The sequence below is a fragment of the Bombina bombina genome, chromosome 2, assembly GCF_027579735.1.
Source record: "Bombina bombina isolate aBomBom1 chromosome 2, aBomBom1.pri, whole genome shotgun sequence".
Taxonomy (NCBI): domain Eukaryota; kingdom Metazoa; phylum Chordata; class Amphibia; order Anura; family Bombinatoridae; genus Bombina; species Bombina bombina.
The window spans coordinates 470,553,512-470,569,789 of NC_069500.1; the positions used below are offsets into that span (position 1 = coordinate 470,553,512).

The window sequence follows — 16,278 nt, forward strand, 5'->3', positions numbered from 1 at the left end:
CCTATTATAATGTGGTAAATTTCGAGCACTGTATATATGATTTCTTGACTCCTATTATTTACCCTCATACGTTGAAAAGTTAGATATAATCAACTCTCATACGTTGAGAGGTAGATTTAATCCAAGATCGACCCACAAATACAATCCACCTATTAGGTCTTATCACATATAAAATACACAATAATAATTTACATCATATCCAGGGTCCATCTAATACAGCCTGATCTCTACCCAGTTGAACCTTGCATCATACTAATGGTTGGATTGATTTCACTATTGTTTTTAATGGTGTTTTTCCCATTTTAAGTATTAACTAATAAAATTTGTAATTTTAACTCTATGCCTTGTTCTCCCTTTAATGGGATACTAGTTAGTTGTTTTTTTTTTGTTTTTTTTTTTTCTGCTACGGTACCTATTCTAGTCATAGATGACCTATAATTGGCTAAGACTGAGATGAAGAGTGCTTTTTCAGCTACACAACCTTTGTAGACTTTGACCTTCTTTCCCCATGCTAATCATTGTATCTGTGATGCTATTTTTGATATCATCAAAATTGATGTTAAATCTATGGCTTTAGCTATTTTAGCTAGAATAGCTTTGTGGCTCTAATATTGGAATGCTGACATAGTATCCAAGTCTAGATTACTATCTCTCTCTTTCCAAGGTAACAATTTATTTGGTTCTCAGTTGGATTCAATTATTTCAACTGTTACTGGGGGGAAGGGATTTTTTTTACCTCAGGATTAAAGATCTAAGGGTAAATCTAAAGCTTCTAATCGTTTTTGTTCTTTTCAACAGAATAAGGAACAGAAAGCCAATCCTTCCCCTAAAGAATCTGGTTCCAATTGGAAACCCTCTTCAAGTTGGAATAAATCCAAGCCTTATTAAGAAACCAAAGCCAGCCCCCAAGTCTGCATGAAGGTGCGGCCCTCATTCCAGCTCAACTGGTGGGGGTGCAGATTAAAATTTTCCCAAAACATTTGGGCAGATTCTGTACAAAATCAATGGATTTAGAGTATTGTCTCTCAAGGGTGTCGAATAGGAGTCCTGTGAGAAGATTTTTTCTGTCTCGTGTTTTAGCAAATCCAGTTAAGGCTCAGGCTTTTCTGAAGTGTGTTTCAGATCTAGAGCTTTCAGGGGTAATTATACCAGTTCCATTTCAGGAACAGGGTCTTGGGTTTTATTCAAATCTATTTATTGTTCCAAAGAAAGAAAATTCATTCAGGCCAGTTCTGGATCTGAAAATTTTAAACTGTTTTGTATGAGTGCCAACTTTCAAAATGGTGACTATAAGGACTATTCTGCCGTTTTGTTCAGCAAGGTCATTATATGTCCACGATAGACTTAAAGGATGCATATCTTCAAATTCCGATTCATCCAGACCACTATCGGTTTCTGAGATTCTCTTTAATAGACTAGCATTACCAATTTGTCGCTCTTCCATTTGGCCTACAGACTGCTCCAAGAATTTTTTAAAAAGTTCTCGGTGCCCTACTCTCTCTGTAATCAGAGAGCGGGTTATTGCGGTGTTTCCTTATTTGGACGATATCTTGGTACTAGCTTAGTCTTTACATTTTGATGAATCTCACACGAATCAACTAGTGTTGTTTCTTCAAAGACATGGTTGGAGGATCAATTTACCAAAAAGTTCCTTGTTTCCTCAGACAAGGGTCTCCTTTTTAGGTTTCCAGATAGATTCAGTGTCCATGACTCTGTCTCTAACAGAAAAGAGACAAATGAAATTTGGTTTCAGCCTGTCAGAACCTTCAGTCTTAATCATTCTATTCAGTGGCTATGTGCATGGAGGTTTTAGGTCTCATGACTGCAGCATCGAACGCGATCCCCTTTGCTCGTTTTATATGAGACCTCTCCAGCTTTGTATGCTGAATCAGTGGTGCAGGGATTATACAAATATATCACAATTAATATCCTTAAATCCCAATGTTCAACTTTCTCTGACTCACCGTATAATTCAAGGGGCTTCTTTTGTTCATCCAACCTGGACTGTAATCACAACAGATGCAAGTCTTTCAGGTTGGGGAGCTGTTTGGGGATCTCTGACAGCATAAGGGGTTTGGAAATCTCAAGAGGCGAAGTTACCAATCAATATTTTGGAACTCCGTGCTATTTTCAGGGCTCTTCAGGTTTGGCCTCTGTTGAAGAGAGAACCATTCATTTGTTTTCAGACAATATCACAACGGTGGCATTTATCAATCATCAGGGTGGGACTCGCAGTCCCCTAGCTATGAAAGAAGTATCTCGGATACTATCTTGGGCGGAATCCAGCTCTTGTCTAATTTCTTCGGTACATATCCCAGTTGTAGACAATTGGGAAGCGGATTATCTCAGCCGTCAGACTTTACATCTGGGGGAGTGGTCTCTCCATCCAGATGTTTTTCAGATTGTTCAGATGCGGGGTCTTCCAGAAATAGATCTGATGGCCTCCCATCTAAACAAGAAACTTCCCAGGTACCTGGCCAGGTCCAGGGATCCTCAGGCGGAGTTTTACCAACCTGCTTATATCTTCCCGCCTCTAGTTCTTCTTCCAAGAGTGATCTCCAAGATCATCATGGAACATTTGTTTGTGTTTCTGGTAGCACCAGCATGGCCTCACAGGTTCTGGTATGCGGACCTTGTCCGGATGTCCAGTTGTCAACCTTGGCCACTTCTTTTAAGTCTAGACCTTCTGTCTCAAGGACTGTTTTTTCCATCAGGATCTCAAATCATTGAATTTGAAGGTATGGAAATTGAACGCTTAGTCATAAAGGTTTCTCTGACTCAGTGATTGATACTATGTTACAGGCTCGTAAATCTGTTTCTAGCAGGATTTATTATCGAGTTTGGAAGACTTAAATTTCATGGTGTTCTCATAAATTTTTCTGGCATGCTTTTAGAATTGCTAGAATTTTACAGTTTCTTCAGGATGGTTTGGATAAAGGTTTGTCTGCAAGTTCCTTGAAGGGACAAATCTCTGCTCTTTCTGTTTTAATTCACAGAAAGATTGCTAAGCTTCCTAATATTCACTGTTTTGTTCAGGCTTTGGTCCGTATCAAGCCTGTCATTAAATCAATCTCTCCTCCTTGGAGTCTTAATTTTGGTTTTGAAAGCTTTACATACTCTTCCTTTTGAGCCTATGCATTCTTTGGATATTAAACTACTTTCTTGGAAAGTGTTGTTCCTTTTGGCTATCTCTTCTGCTAGAAGAGTTTCTGAATTACCTGCTCTTTCTTGTGAGTCACCTTTTCTGATTTTTCATCAAGATAAGGCAGTTTTGTGGACTTCATTTAAATTTTTACCTAAAGTTGTGAATTCTAACAACATTAATAGGGAAATTGTTGTCCCCTCTTTGTGTCCTAATCCTAAGAATTCTTTGGAGAGATCCTTACATTCTCTGGATGTTGTAAGAGCTTTGAAATATTATGTTGAAGCTACTAAAGATTTCAGGAAGACTTCTAGTCTATTTGTTGTCTTTTCTGGTTCTAGGAAAGGTCAGAAAGCTTCTGCCATTTCCTTGGCATCTTGGTTAAAGTCTTTGATTCATAAGGCTTATTTGGAGTCGGGTCCGGTCCCGCCTCAGAGAATCACAGCTCATTCTACTAGATCAGTCTCCACTTCGTGGGCTTTTAAGAATGAAGCTTCAGTTGATCAGATTTGCAAAGCAGCGACTTGGTCTTTTTTGCATACATTTACTGAATTCTACAGTTTTGATGCATTTGCTTCTTCGGAAGCAGTTTTTGGTAGAAAAGTTCTTCAGGCAGCTGTTTCAGGTTGATTCCTCTGCTTATGTTTTAAGTTTTTTTTTCTTTTCAATTATGAGAAAAACGTATTTTTTTTGTTGTGGATTTAATTTTTTCAGCGGAAAATGGCTGTTTTTATTTTATCCCTCCCTCTCTAGTGACTCTTCTGTGAAGTTCCACATCTTGGGTATTTCTATCCTATACGTCACTAGCTCATGGACTCTTGCCAATTACATGAAAGAAAACATAATTTATGTAAGAACTTACCTGATAAATTCATTTCTTTCATATTGGCAAGAGTCCATGAGACCCACCCTTTTTATGGTGGTTATGTTTTTTTGTATAAAGCACAATTATATTTCCAGTTCCTTTTTTGATGCTTTTTACTCTTGGCTATTTGTTAAACTGAATTGTAGGTGTGGTGAGGGGTGTATTTGTAGGCATTTTGAGGTTTGAGAAACTTTGTCCCTCCTTGTAGGATTGTATATCCAATACGCCACTAGCTCATGGACTCTTGCCAATATGAACGAAATTAATTTATCAGGTAAGTTCTTACATAAATAGTTTTTTCTCTTGTTAAGTGTATCCAGTCCACGGATCATCCATTACTTATGGGATATATTCTCCTTCCCAACAGGAAGTTGCAAGAGTCCACCCACAGCAAAGCTGCTATATAGCTCCTCCCCTAACTGCCATTACCAGTCATTCTCTTGCAAGTCTCAACATAGATAGGAGGTCGTGAGAGTCTGTGGTTTTTTATAGTTAGTTTATTTCTTCAATCAAAAGTTTGTTATTTTTAAATGGCACCGGAGTGTGCTGTTTATCTCAGGCAGTATTTGGAAGAAGAATCTGCCTGCGTTTTTTCTATGATCTTAGCAGACGTAACTAAGATCCAGTTGCTGTTCTCACACATTCTGAGGAGTAAGGTACTTCAGAGGGGGAATGGCGTGCAGGTTTTCCTGCAAATAAGGTATGTGCAGTAAAATATTTTTCTAAGGAATGGAATTGACTAAGAAAATACTGCTGATACCGAAGTAATGTAAGTACAGCCTTTAAATGCAGTGAAAGCGACTGGTACCAGGCTGATTGATAGAGATATATGCTAAGGTATGTGCAGTAATATATTTTTCTAAGGAATGGAATTGACTAAGAAAATACTGCTGATACCGAAGTAATGTAAGTAAAGCTTTAAATGCAGTGATAGCGACTGGATCAGGCTTATTAATAGACATACATACTCTTATAAGAATGTGTTTTAAAACGTTTGCTGGCATGTTTAATCGTTTTTTAACATATGTTTGGTGATAAAACTTATTGGGGCCTAATTTTTCCACATGGCTGGCTTAAATTTTGCATAGAAACAGTTATAGGGAAGGTAATCCACAGCTCAGCTGTGGCAGTTTTGTTGTGTCTGTTTAAAAAAATGTCGTTTTTTTTTTATCTGTTTTTTGCATTAAGGGGTTAATCATCCATTTGCAAGTGGATGCAATGCTCTGTTAACTTATTACATGTACTGTAAAAATTTCGTTTGATTTACTGCCTTTTTTCACTGTTTTTCAAATTTTGACAAAATTTGTTTCTCTTAAAGGCACAGTAACGTTTGTTATATTTGCTTGTTAACTTGATTTAAAGTGTTTTCCAAGCTTACTAGTCTCTTTATTAGTTCTAACATGTCTAACATAGAGGAGGCTCTGTGTTTATTATGTTTAAAGCCATGGTGGAACCCCATTTTAGAATGTGTACCAGATGTACTGATTTCATGTTAAACAATAAAGATCATTTTTTGTATTTAAAAACATTATCACCAGAGGATTCTGTCGAGGGGGAAGTTATGCCGACTAACTCTCCCCACGTGTCAGACCCTTTGACTCCCGCTTTAGGGACTCACGCTCAAATGGCGCCAAGTACATCAAGGGCACCCATAGCGTTTATTTTACCAGAGGATTCTGTCGAGGGGGAAGTTATGCCGACTGACTCTCCCCACGTGTCAGACCCTTTGACTCCCGCTCCAGGGACTCACGCTCAAATGGCGCCAAGTATATCAATGGCGCCCATAGCGTTTATTTTACAAGACATGGCAAAGGTTGTGTATAATACACTGGCAGCAGTATTAGTCAGACTACCTGAAATTAAAGGAAAGCAAAACAGCTCTGGGGGTAGATACAGAGCATACAGACGCTTTAAGAACCATGTCTGATACTACCTCACAATATGCTTAGTCTGTGGGTGATATTTGTGACTCAGGGAAGATGATTTAACCTGATTCTGATATTTCTACATTTAAAATTTATGCTTGAGAACCTCCACTTGTTGCTCAGGGAGGCTTTAGCTGCTCTGAATGAATGTGTACAATCGCAGTGCCAGAGAAATTGTGTAGACTGGATAAATAATATGCAGTGCCGGTGTGTACTTATGTTTTTCCAATACCTAAAGAGGTTTACTAAAATTTTTCATAAGGAATGGGATAGACCAGGTGTGCCGTTCTCTTCCCCTCCTATTTTTTAGAAGAATGTTTTCTAATAGTTGCCACCACACGGGACTTATGGCAGACAGTTCCTAAGGTGGAGAGAAGAGTTTCTACTCTAGCTAAGCGTACCACTACCTCTGGCGAGGACTGTTGTGCTTTTTTAGATCCAATGGATAAAAAATGTTTATTCAACAAGGTTTTATCCTGCAGCCCCTTGCACGCATTGCTCCTGTCACTGCTGCTGCGGCGTTCTAGTTTGAGTCTCTTGATGAGGCTTTACAGGCTCCATTGGATGAATATATTTGACAAGCTTAGAGCACTTAAGCTAGCCAATTCCTTTGTTTTCTGATGCCTTTGTTCCTTTGACTAGACTAACGGCTAAGAATTCTGTTTTTTACTATACTGGCGCACAGAGCGCTATGGCTTATATCATGGTCAGCTGTCGTGACTTTAATAAATAAGCTACTTAACTTCCCTTCAAGGGGCAGACCCTATTCAGGCCTAGTTTGAAGGAGATTATTACTTATATCACTGGAGGAAAAGATCATGCCCTTCCTCAGGACAGGTCCAAATCAAGGGACAAAAAAGGCCTAATTTTCGTGCCTTTCGAAAATTCAAGGCAGGTGTGGCATCAACTTCCTCTAAGGCAAAATAAGAGGGAACTTTTGCTCAGTCCAAGGCGGTCTGGAGACAACCGGACCTGGAACAAAGATAAGCAGGTCAAGGAGCCTGCTGCTGCCTCTAAAACAGCATGAGGAACGGACCCCTATCTGGTAACGGATCCTATAGGGGGCAGACTTCATTCTTCGCCCAGGCGTGGGCAAGAGATGCCCAGGATCCCTGGGCATTGGAAATTATACCCCAGAGATATCTTCTGGATTTCAAAGCTTTCCCCCCCAAAAAAGGGGAGTTTTTGCCTTTCACATTTATCTGCAAACCAGATAAAGAAAGAGACATTCTTGCATTGTGTACGTGACCCATTCAGTTCCAATAGAGGAACAGGGACACAGTTTTCCTCAAATCGGTTTGTGGTTCCCAAGGAAAGGAAACCTTCAGACCTATTTTGGATCTAAAAGATCTTAAACAAATTCTTTAGAATTCTATCATTTAAGATGGAAACTATTCGTACCATCTTAACTATGATCCAGGAGAGTCAATAGAGGACTACAATGGATTTGAAGGATGCTTATCCTCACATTACGATGCATAAAGATCACCATCGGTTTTTCAGGTTTGCCTTTCTAGACAGGCATTACCAGTTTGTAGCTCTTTCCTTTGGGTTAACTACAGCCCCTAGAATCTTTATGGAGGTTCTGGGGTCACTTTGGCGGTCCTTAGGCCGCTGGGCATAGAAGTGGCCCCTTATTTAGACGACATCCTGATACAGGCGTCAAACATCCAAGTTGCCAAGTCTCATACGGACGTAGTACTGGCATTTCTGAGATCGCATGGGTGGAAAGTGAACAAGGAAAGAGTTCTCTATCCCCAATATCAAGGGTTTCCCTCCTAGGGATTCTGATAGATTTTGTAGAAATTAAAATTTACCTGACGGAGTCCAGGTTGTCAAAGTTTCTAAATTTCTGCCGTGTTCTTCATTCCATCCGCGCCCTTTGGTGGCTCAGTACATGAATGTAATCGGCTTAATGGTAGCGGCAAGGGACATAGTACCGTTTGCACGCCTACATTTCAGACCACTGCAACTATGCATGCTCAGCCAGAGGAACGGGGATTACACAGATTTGTTCTCCTGTTAAATCCGGACCAAGAAACCAGAGATTCTCTTCTCTGGTCACTATCTCGGGTCCATCTGTCCAAGGGTATGACCTTCCGCAGGTCAGATGGGACAATTGTTACAACAGATGCCAGCCTTTTAGGTTGGGATACAGTCTGGAACTCCCTGAAGGCTCAGGGATAGTGGACTCAGGAGGAGACCCTCCTTCTAATGAATATTCTGGAACTGGGAGCGATATTCCATGCTCTTCAGACTTGGCCTCAGTTAGCAACTCTGAGGTACATCATATTTCAGTCGGACAATATCACGACTGTGGCTTACATCAACCATCAAGGGGGAACAGAAGTTCCCTAGCAATGTTAGAAGTCTTAAAATAATTCACTGGACAGAGACTCACTCTTGTCTAAAAGCTATCCCTATCCCAGGTGTTGAGAACTGGGAGGCAGATTTTCTAAGTCGTCAGACTTTTCATCCGGGGGAGTGGGAATTCCCTCCGGAGGGGTTTGCACAAGATCAAGCAGGAGAGTGCTTTGGTGCTTTTGACAGCGCCTGCGTGGCCACGCAGGACCTGGTATGCAGATCTGGTGGACATGTCATCCTTTCCACCACGGTCTCTGCTTCTGAGACAGGACCCTCTACCTCAGGGTCTTTTCAACCATCTAAATATAACTAATCTGAGATGGACTGCCTGGAGACAGAACGCTTGATGTTATCAAAGCATGGCTTCTCCGAGTCAGTAATTGATACCTTAATACAGGCATAAAAGCCTGTCTCTAGGAAAATTTTACATAAGATATGGTGTAAAGCCTGGATTCCCAGGATATTATCTTTTCTCCAAGATGATTTTGAGAAAAGGGTTGTCAGCTAGTTCTTTAAAAGGACAGATTTCTACTCTGTCTATTCTTTTGCACAAGCGTCTGGCAGGTATTCTAGACGTTCAGGCATTTGGTCAGGCTTTGGTTAGAACCAAGCCTGTGGTTAAAAATGTTGCTCCGCCATGGAGCTTAAAGCTGGTTCTTAAGGTTCTTCAAGGAGTTCCATTTGAACCTTTTCATTCCATAGATATCAAACTTCTATCTTGGAAAGTTCCTTTTTGGTAGCTATTTCCTCGGCTCATAGAGTCTCCGAGTTATCTGCGTTGCAATGTGATTCTCCTTATCTGGTTCTCCGTACGGATAAGGTAGTCCCGTGTACCAACCTGGGTTTTTACCTAAGGTGGTATCTAACAAGAATATCACTCAAGAGATTGTTGTTCCATTCTTGTATCCAAATCCTTCTTCAAAGAAGGAACGTCTATTACACAATTTGGACGTGGTTCGTGTTTTAAAGTTTTACTTACAAGCTACTACAGATTTTCATCAAACATTCACCTTGTTTGTTGTCTATTCTGGACAGAGGAGAGGTCAAAGGACTTCAGCAACCTCTCTGTCTTTTTGGTTAAAAAGCATAATTCATTTAGCTTATGAGACTGCTGGACAGCAGCCTCCTGAAGGGATTACAGCTCATTCTACTAGAGCTGTGGTTTTCACTTGGGCCTTTTTTAAATGTGGCTTCTGTTGAACAGATTACAAGATGGAGTCTTGGTCTGCGTTTCATACTTTTTCAAATTTAACAAATTTGATACCTTGCTTCTTCGGAGGCTATTTTTGGGAGAAAGGGTTTTTTACAGGCAGTGGTAACTTCCGTTTAAGTACCTGCCTTGTCCCTCCCATCATCCGTGTACTTTAGCTTTGGTATTGGTATCCCATAAGTAATGGATGATCCGTGGACTGGATACACTTAACAAGAGAAAACATAATTTATGCTTACCTGATAAATTTATTTCTCTTGTAGTGTATCCAGTCCACGGCCCGCCCTGTCACTTTAAGGCAGGTAATTTTTCCATTAAACTACAGTCACCACTGCACCCTATGGTTTTCCTTTCTCTGCATGTTTTCGGTCGAATGACTGGTAATGGCAGTTAGGGGAGGAGCTATATAGCAGCTTTGCTGTGGGTGGACTCTTGCAACTTCCTGTTGGGAAGGAGAATATATCCCATAAGTAATGGATGATCCGTGGACTGGATACACTACAAGAGAAATAAATTTATCAGGTAAGCATAAATTATGTTTTTTACTATTTCACTCTCAGTATTGTACCACTCTACTTATGACAAAACCATAAAACAATAAAGTACCAAGAACCAAACATTTGTCTGAAAACAAAGTTATTGCAAAGTAGATAAATCAATTTGAAAGTCACTACATGGAAAGTTAGAGTTTTAAGAGTCCCAATCAAGTCCAATGGTGTATATTTGGAACTGTTAAAGGGCCATGATACCCACATGTTGAAACACTTGAAAGTGATGCAGCATAGCTGTAAAAAGCTGACTAGAAAATATCACCTGAACATCTCTATGTAAAAAAGAAAGATATTTTACCTCAAAAATTCCTCAATAGCCACATCCCATTGTAAAGGACTTCTAAGCAGCAAATCGGTATGTCTGTCCCGGGACAGCTAAGGGAGTGAGCTTACGTGCACACTCATGTTATTTCCCTATTCGGTTTAAGGAAATTTACTATGAAATCTCTTGAGTTAAGTCAAATCTCAGGAGATCACAGTAAAAGAGTTAATGACCTCAGCACTGCTGATGCTGATTGGCTGCTGTTCATTCCATCATTTAAAAAAAAAATTAAAAAAAAATCTGCAGCTGAGCAACAGCTGAAGTATATTTTTTTTACACAGAACTTACTCTGCTGAGCTGAGGAAATTGTGAGGTAAAATATCATCCTGTTTTACATAGAGATGCTCAGGTGATACTGCATCAGTTTCAAGTGATTTAGCATATGAGTATTATGTCCCTTTAAATCAAGCAGCAAATTCCTTTAGTCATATTCCTCCCCAGTTGTAGACATCTCTACATACCTCTGCTGCCTATCCTCAGTGGGGGGACACTGAAGGACTGTGCCGGTATACGGTTCTGGTTGGGTGAGTAAACTCTTCTGTTGCCGATCCAGTAGGTCGTCCGCACAGACCAAAAACTCTTTCTCTGCCAACTCTCTGTAAGGTAATGGTGAAGGACTTGCACCTATGTTCTGGTCGGGTGAGTAAACCCTCCTGGTGTCGATCCCGTTATTCATCCACTCGGGTTGTAAGCTACTTCGTCAGGGTGGGTGTGATCTCTACTAACTGGCTCCGGGGCTTCCTGGCACGTCACCAATGAAGAAGTAGGGGTTGGTTACAGCTGTGGAGGGGGAGGACAAAGTATCCTTGCTCTTAAACCACAAAACAGTGCTCAGTTCAGCAAAGCAAGCGGTATTCCTAACCGCAAGGTACAAATACAAATTTCCAAAAGCATAGTTGCTGAGTATTTAATTTATTAGGCTGTGCCATGTAACGTTAAGAGGTCACAAAAATGCCTTTATTTCCCAGCATGTAGAGCACAGTGTTGGGGGGGGGATGAGGTTCTTGGAAAGGCAGAATGCTTTTACATAAAGCCCCTTCCCCTCCTTCATGCAGTGCGTTTAGGACCTATAGAGAGAGAAAAAGAATAATGATATATTTATTTACACTCTCACCACTTTTTTTTTTTTTAATAGCAGCAACAAACAATTTTTAAAACAAATTAACATCCTTTGTACTGCAATTATTTTTCAATAGCCAAACTCCACCCACCATTTGCCTTACTTGGAGGGGCCAATCTGGGCTGTAGTCCACAAACAACAAGGCTAACCAAAGTCATAAAGTTAGTATAAAGCTAATTGTTTTACTGTTGTTATCTGGATAAAGCCAAAAAAGACAGATATGTAGCAGATTTAACCTTGAGAAGTCAGCAGGGTGCATTTCAAGTTGTGAGCATTAGAAATTCCTCAATGTTCAGAGCTAAATTACATTAAAAGGGGGCAAAATGAATAAGGAAAATATATAGCAAAGTTGTTATATTATTCATAACTAAACATTTTTATATAAAAATCTCAAGGCGTTTATGAAGTGTTATTTTGAACAATATGAAAATGTGTTGTTGTTTACAACAATTGTATTCCTTTTACCAATTGCTCAACAATTAAAGCATAATCTGTTCTCTCTCCAGGGGTCTGAAGTTTGTCGAAGTTATGCTGCAGAGCATCTCTGATGGGGAAAAAGATGAGAAAAACCCAAATCTTATCAAGGTCAATGCCACCAAAGCTTACGAGATAGCACTCCAAAAATACCATGGCTGGGCGGTACAAAAACTTTTCAAGGTGAGTAGTATCCTAGCAGACCTACAGCAGATGTACACTTAAATGCCTCACAAGTATTTTGTTTTAAAATTGACTTGTTGGGTTAACATTTTAACAAGACTCACACCTCACACCAGCACAGCCATTCTACAAGCATATCATCAGACTACAGAGATTTGAAAAAAAACATTTTAACAAGACTCACACCAGCACAGCCATTCTACAAGCATATCATCAGACTACAGAGATTTGAAAAAAAAAAAAACATTTTAACAAGACTCACACCTCACACCAGCACAGCCATTCTACAAGCATATCATCAGACTAAAGAGATTTGAAAAAAAAAAAACATTTTAACAAGACTCACACCTCACACCAGCACAGCCATTCTACAAGCATATCATCAGACTACAGAGATTTGAAAAAAAAAAAACATTTTAACAAGACTCACACCAGCACAGCCATTCTATAAGCTTATCATCAGACTACAGAGATTTGTAAAAAACATTTTAACAAGACTCTCACGCCTCACACCAGCACAGCCATTCTATAAGCATATCATCAGACTACAGAGATTTGTAAAAAACATTTTAACAAGACTCTCACGCCTCACACCAGCACAGCCATTCTACAGGCATATCATCAGACTACAGAGATTTGAAAAAAAAACATTTTAACAAGACTCACACCAGCACAGCCATTCTACAAGCATATCATCAGACTACAGAGATTTGTAAAAAACATTTTAACAAGACTCTCACGCCTCACACCAGCACAGCCATTCTATAAGCATATCATCAGACTACAGAGATTTGTAAAAAACATTTTAACAAGACTCTCACGCCTCACACCAGCACAGCCATTCTACAGGCATATCATCAGACTACAGAGATTTGAAAAAAAAAACATTTTAACAAGACTCACACCAGCACAGCCATTCTATAAGCATATCATCAGACTACAGAGATTTGTAAAAAACATTTTAACAAGACTCACACCAGCACAGCCATTCTATAAGCATATCATCAGACTACAGAGATTTGTAAAAAACATTTTAACAAGACTCTCACACCTCACACCAGCACAGCCATTCTACAAGCATATCATCAGACTACAGAGATTTGAAAAAAAAAAACATTTTAACAAGACTCACACCAGCACAGCCATTCTATAAGCATATCATCAGACTACAGAGATTTGTAAAAAACATTTTAACAAGACTCACACCAGCACAGCCAATCTACAGGCATATCATCAGACTACAGAGATTTGAAAAAAAACATTTTAACAAGGTAACTCACCTGGCTGGTCTCTCTCCAGTCAAGACACTGAGTGCAATTATTACTTATTTCTGTTGGGCTATCATGGAATTTATTTCTAAATCTCATTGTAATATTTCAATCTTTTATTCACCAAACTTTGTTTCCAAACCTCTCCTAGCACCCTCTGTGCTTCAAACCACTGCTCCCCCCTAAACATTCTCACCAGGCATGTTTACCCTTCTTTCTCTTTCCACAGACTCACACCTCACACCAGCACAGCCATTCTACAGGCATATCATCAGACTACAGAGATTTGCACGCACTAGCCCTCCAGTCCCTTCCCACTACCAACCCACCCTAGTGTTCACTTTAATATATACACACACCTTCTAACAGTAATTATGTGCAGCTGTCACTAATAATCCAGAATAGAGAAACCAATTCAGACTCACAGCCTCTGTACTGACATTTTACCACATTCTTTTACACTTTTCAAAACCTCTTTCGCTCAGTCACCAAACACTTTTTTTTCCCCTATGTCATCACTCACTCTCAATTCACTCTGCCTTATATCAGACTTATTTCCATTCTCCCTCACCTTCTGTGTCCAATCCCTCTCCTTTAGATTGTAAGCTTGAGAGCCTCTCTACCTGTAGGCCACTTTGTATTTAAAGTGAACTATTACTGATTGTGCTCAAGGACAGGGCATTCCTCTCCTTTTGTATAACTCATTATTGCACCTACAACTGTAATGTACCCCAATAATGTACTTGTTTGTGTATTTAATGCATCCCTGTAATGTTTTATTCTTTGTATAGCGCTGCGTAACCTGCTGGCGCTTTATAAATAAATGATAATAATAATAATAATAATAATGTACTTGTTTGTGTATTTAATTCATCCCTGTAACGTTTTTATTCTTTATATAGCGCTGCGTAACCTGCTGGCGCTTTATAAATAAATAAATAATAATAATAATAATGTACTTGTTTGTGTATTTAATGCATCCCAGTAATGTTTTCATTCTTTGTATAGCGCTGCGTAACCTGCTGGCGTTTTATAAATAAATGATAATAATAATGTACTTGTTTGTGTATTTAATGCATCCTAGTAATGTTTTTATTCTTTGTATAGCTCTGCGTAACCTGCTGGACCTTTATAAATAAATAATAATAATAATATTGGTTAAAGCTACAAATGCCCTTTTCTATGTAACCTCTTCCCACCATATACACATTCAGTCTTGGTGCATTGCCTGGTCTCTAAGTTCAGTTGTTACCTGGGTTTGCATGTGGTTGTTAATAACCTGTCTTTCTGTCAAGGCTGCGTTGTATGCTGCTCCATACAAAGATGACTTCCTGAAGGCACTCTCCAAAGGACAGAATGTGAAGGAAGAGGAATGCATAGAGAAGATCCGCCAGTTCCTAGTGAATTACTCCGCCACGATTGAAGCAATCTACATTATGTATAACAAGATGGGTGCAGAACTGTATTACAAAGCTTAGCTATCTACACCAATGACTAATAACCATTCACTAAATCTGTTTTTCAGCTCAGGATTTAATCTCCTAATAACTAAATTCTTACTAGAACTATCAGTCAGGCACCTCCAAGATACAGAACCAAAATAAAAGGATTACAGTGACGTTCATTAGGCTTAAATTAACTAAAGTTGGGCTTCTACATCAGTATTTAAATTATGGAAATATAGTAACATTCTTTTCACTAAATAAAATGATACCCTAAATGAATCTGTCCAGTCAGAAAGATGCAAAACATGGAAGCTTCTTTTTTTCATCTCTGTACTTTTTCAGGTTTTATTATTATCATTTTTTTTACAAGTTTAGTGATGACTTTCAACCATAACGGGTCATTTTTTAATTTTTTTTTTTAAACCTGGAAAACTAATTGCTAGAGAGCTTCTGTATCATTTACTTCCAATACTTTACAGTGATTTGTTTTTAATGATTTGAGCAATGCACTTTATCGCACTGCTCTGTATTCTCTTACCATTCATATTCAACATTGATTGTTACCATTGGAATGCATTGTAAGGGTTAATATGTGCATAAAACATCAATATAGTCACTATATAAATTACTGTCAGCATACTCTGGTACTGGATGGGACACTTAAAGGGACATGGAAGTGACGCATTTATGTTTAATGCAGAATATCCAGCTTCCTTTGAGTACTGCATTATAGGGTGTGCTTTAAATTTACAAATTAAATTAAATTCACTTTATTTCAGCAGCCTGTAGTCACCTTTTACTGCTGATGATTTTTTTGAGGCTGCAGGCAATAAAGCCAAGCAGACGTATTATCCTATGGGTAGAGGCTGAAAAAAACACTGTATCTCTAAATATATGCAAAAAGGAGCATGCATGTTTTTAATATCACCCTTTAATGCAGTGCTCAGAGACAGAAAGTGATGCGTTACATTTTATGCATCACTTTTATGTTCCTAGAAATGTTTTGCTGCCTGAGAAATGTCTAATTTAGTAGGAAATACAGTTACTCTGTTCTTTAGTGTAAATTTCATACTGGCATTGATTACACTTTCTAAGTCATAGGTTATAAATGTATAATAATGGGTTGATTTTGTGACTTTCCTCTTACTGGCTCTTAACAGCTTTACTTAATAAGTTATTTTGTTTTGACTGTAGGCTACTGCAATATGTGTGTAAATGGAGGGCATACTGATTTTATTCTTCTACAGTTCTGATGATGTCTTGTACAACAGAATACAAAGGGCCCTTACTTCCATAAGGTCTCTGAGCACCACTCTTGAGTATTAAACACAACGGAATGTGTTGATGACTTTTTACATTCCTGTAACTGTTACTTGCAACTGTTCACTTACATAAGACACTGCAACTTG

At 38.9% G+C, this 16,278-nt stretch overlaps 1 protein-coding gene across 1 annotated transcript in view; it reads left to right on the forward strand.

The window, feature by feature from the left end:
- GLTP (glycolipid transfer protein) overlaps nucleotides 1-16,278 on the forward strand; it is a 196,776-nt gene that overhangs the window by 179,569 nt on the left and 929 nt on the right. Inside the window, exons 4-5 of the mRNA XM_053702107.1 lie at nucleotides 12,006-12,156; nucleotides 14,720-16,278. The exon at nucleotides 14,720-16,278 is cut by the window's right edge and continues 929 nt beyond it. Coding sequence (XP_053558082.1) covers nucleotides 12,006-12,156; nucleotides 14,720-14,902 — 334 coding nt within the window. The 3' untranslated portion in view covers nucleotides 14,903-16,278. The remainder of the gene's footprint in view (nucleotides 1-12,005; nucleotides 12,157-14,719) is intronic.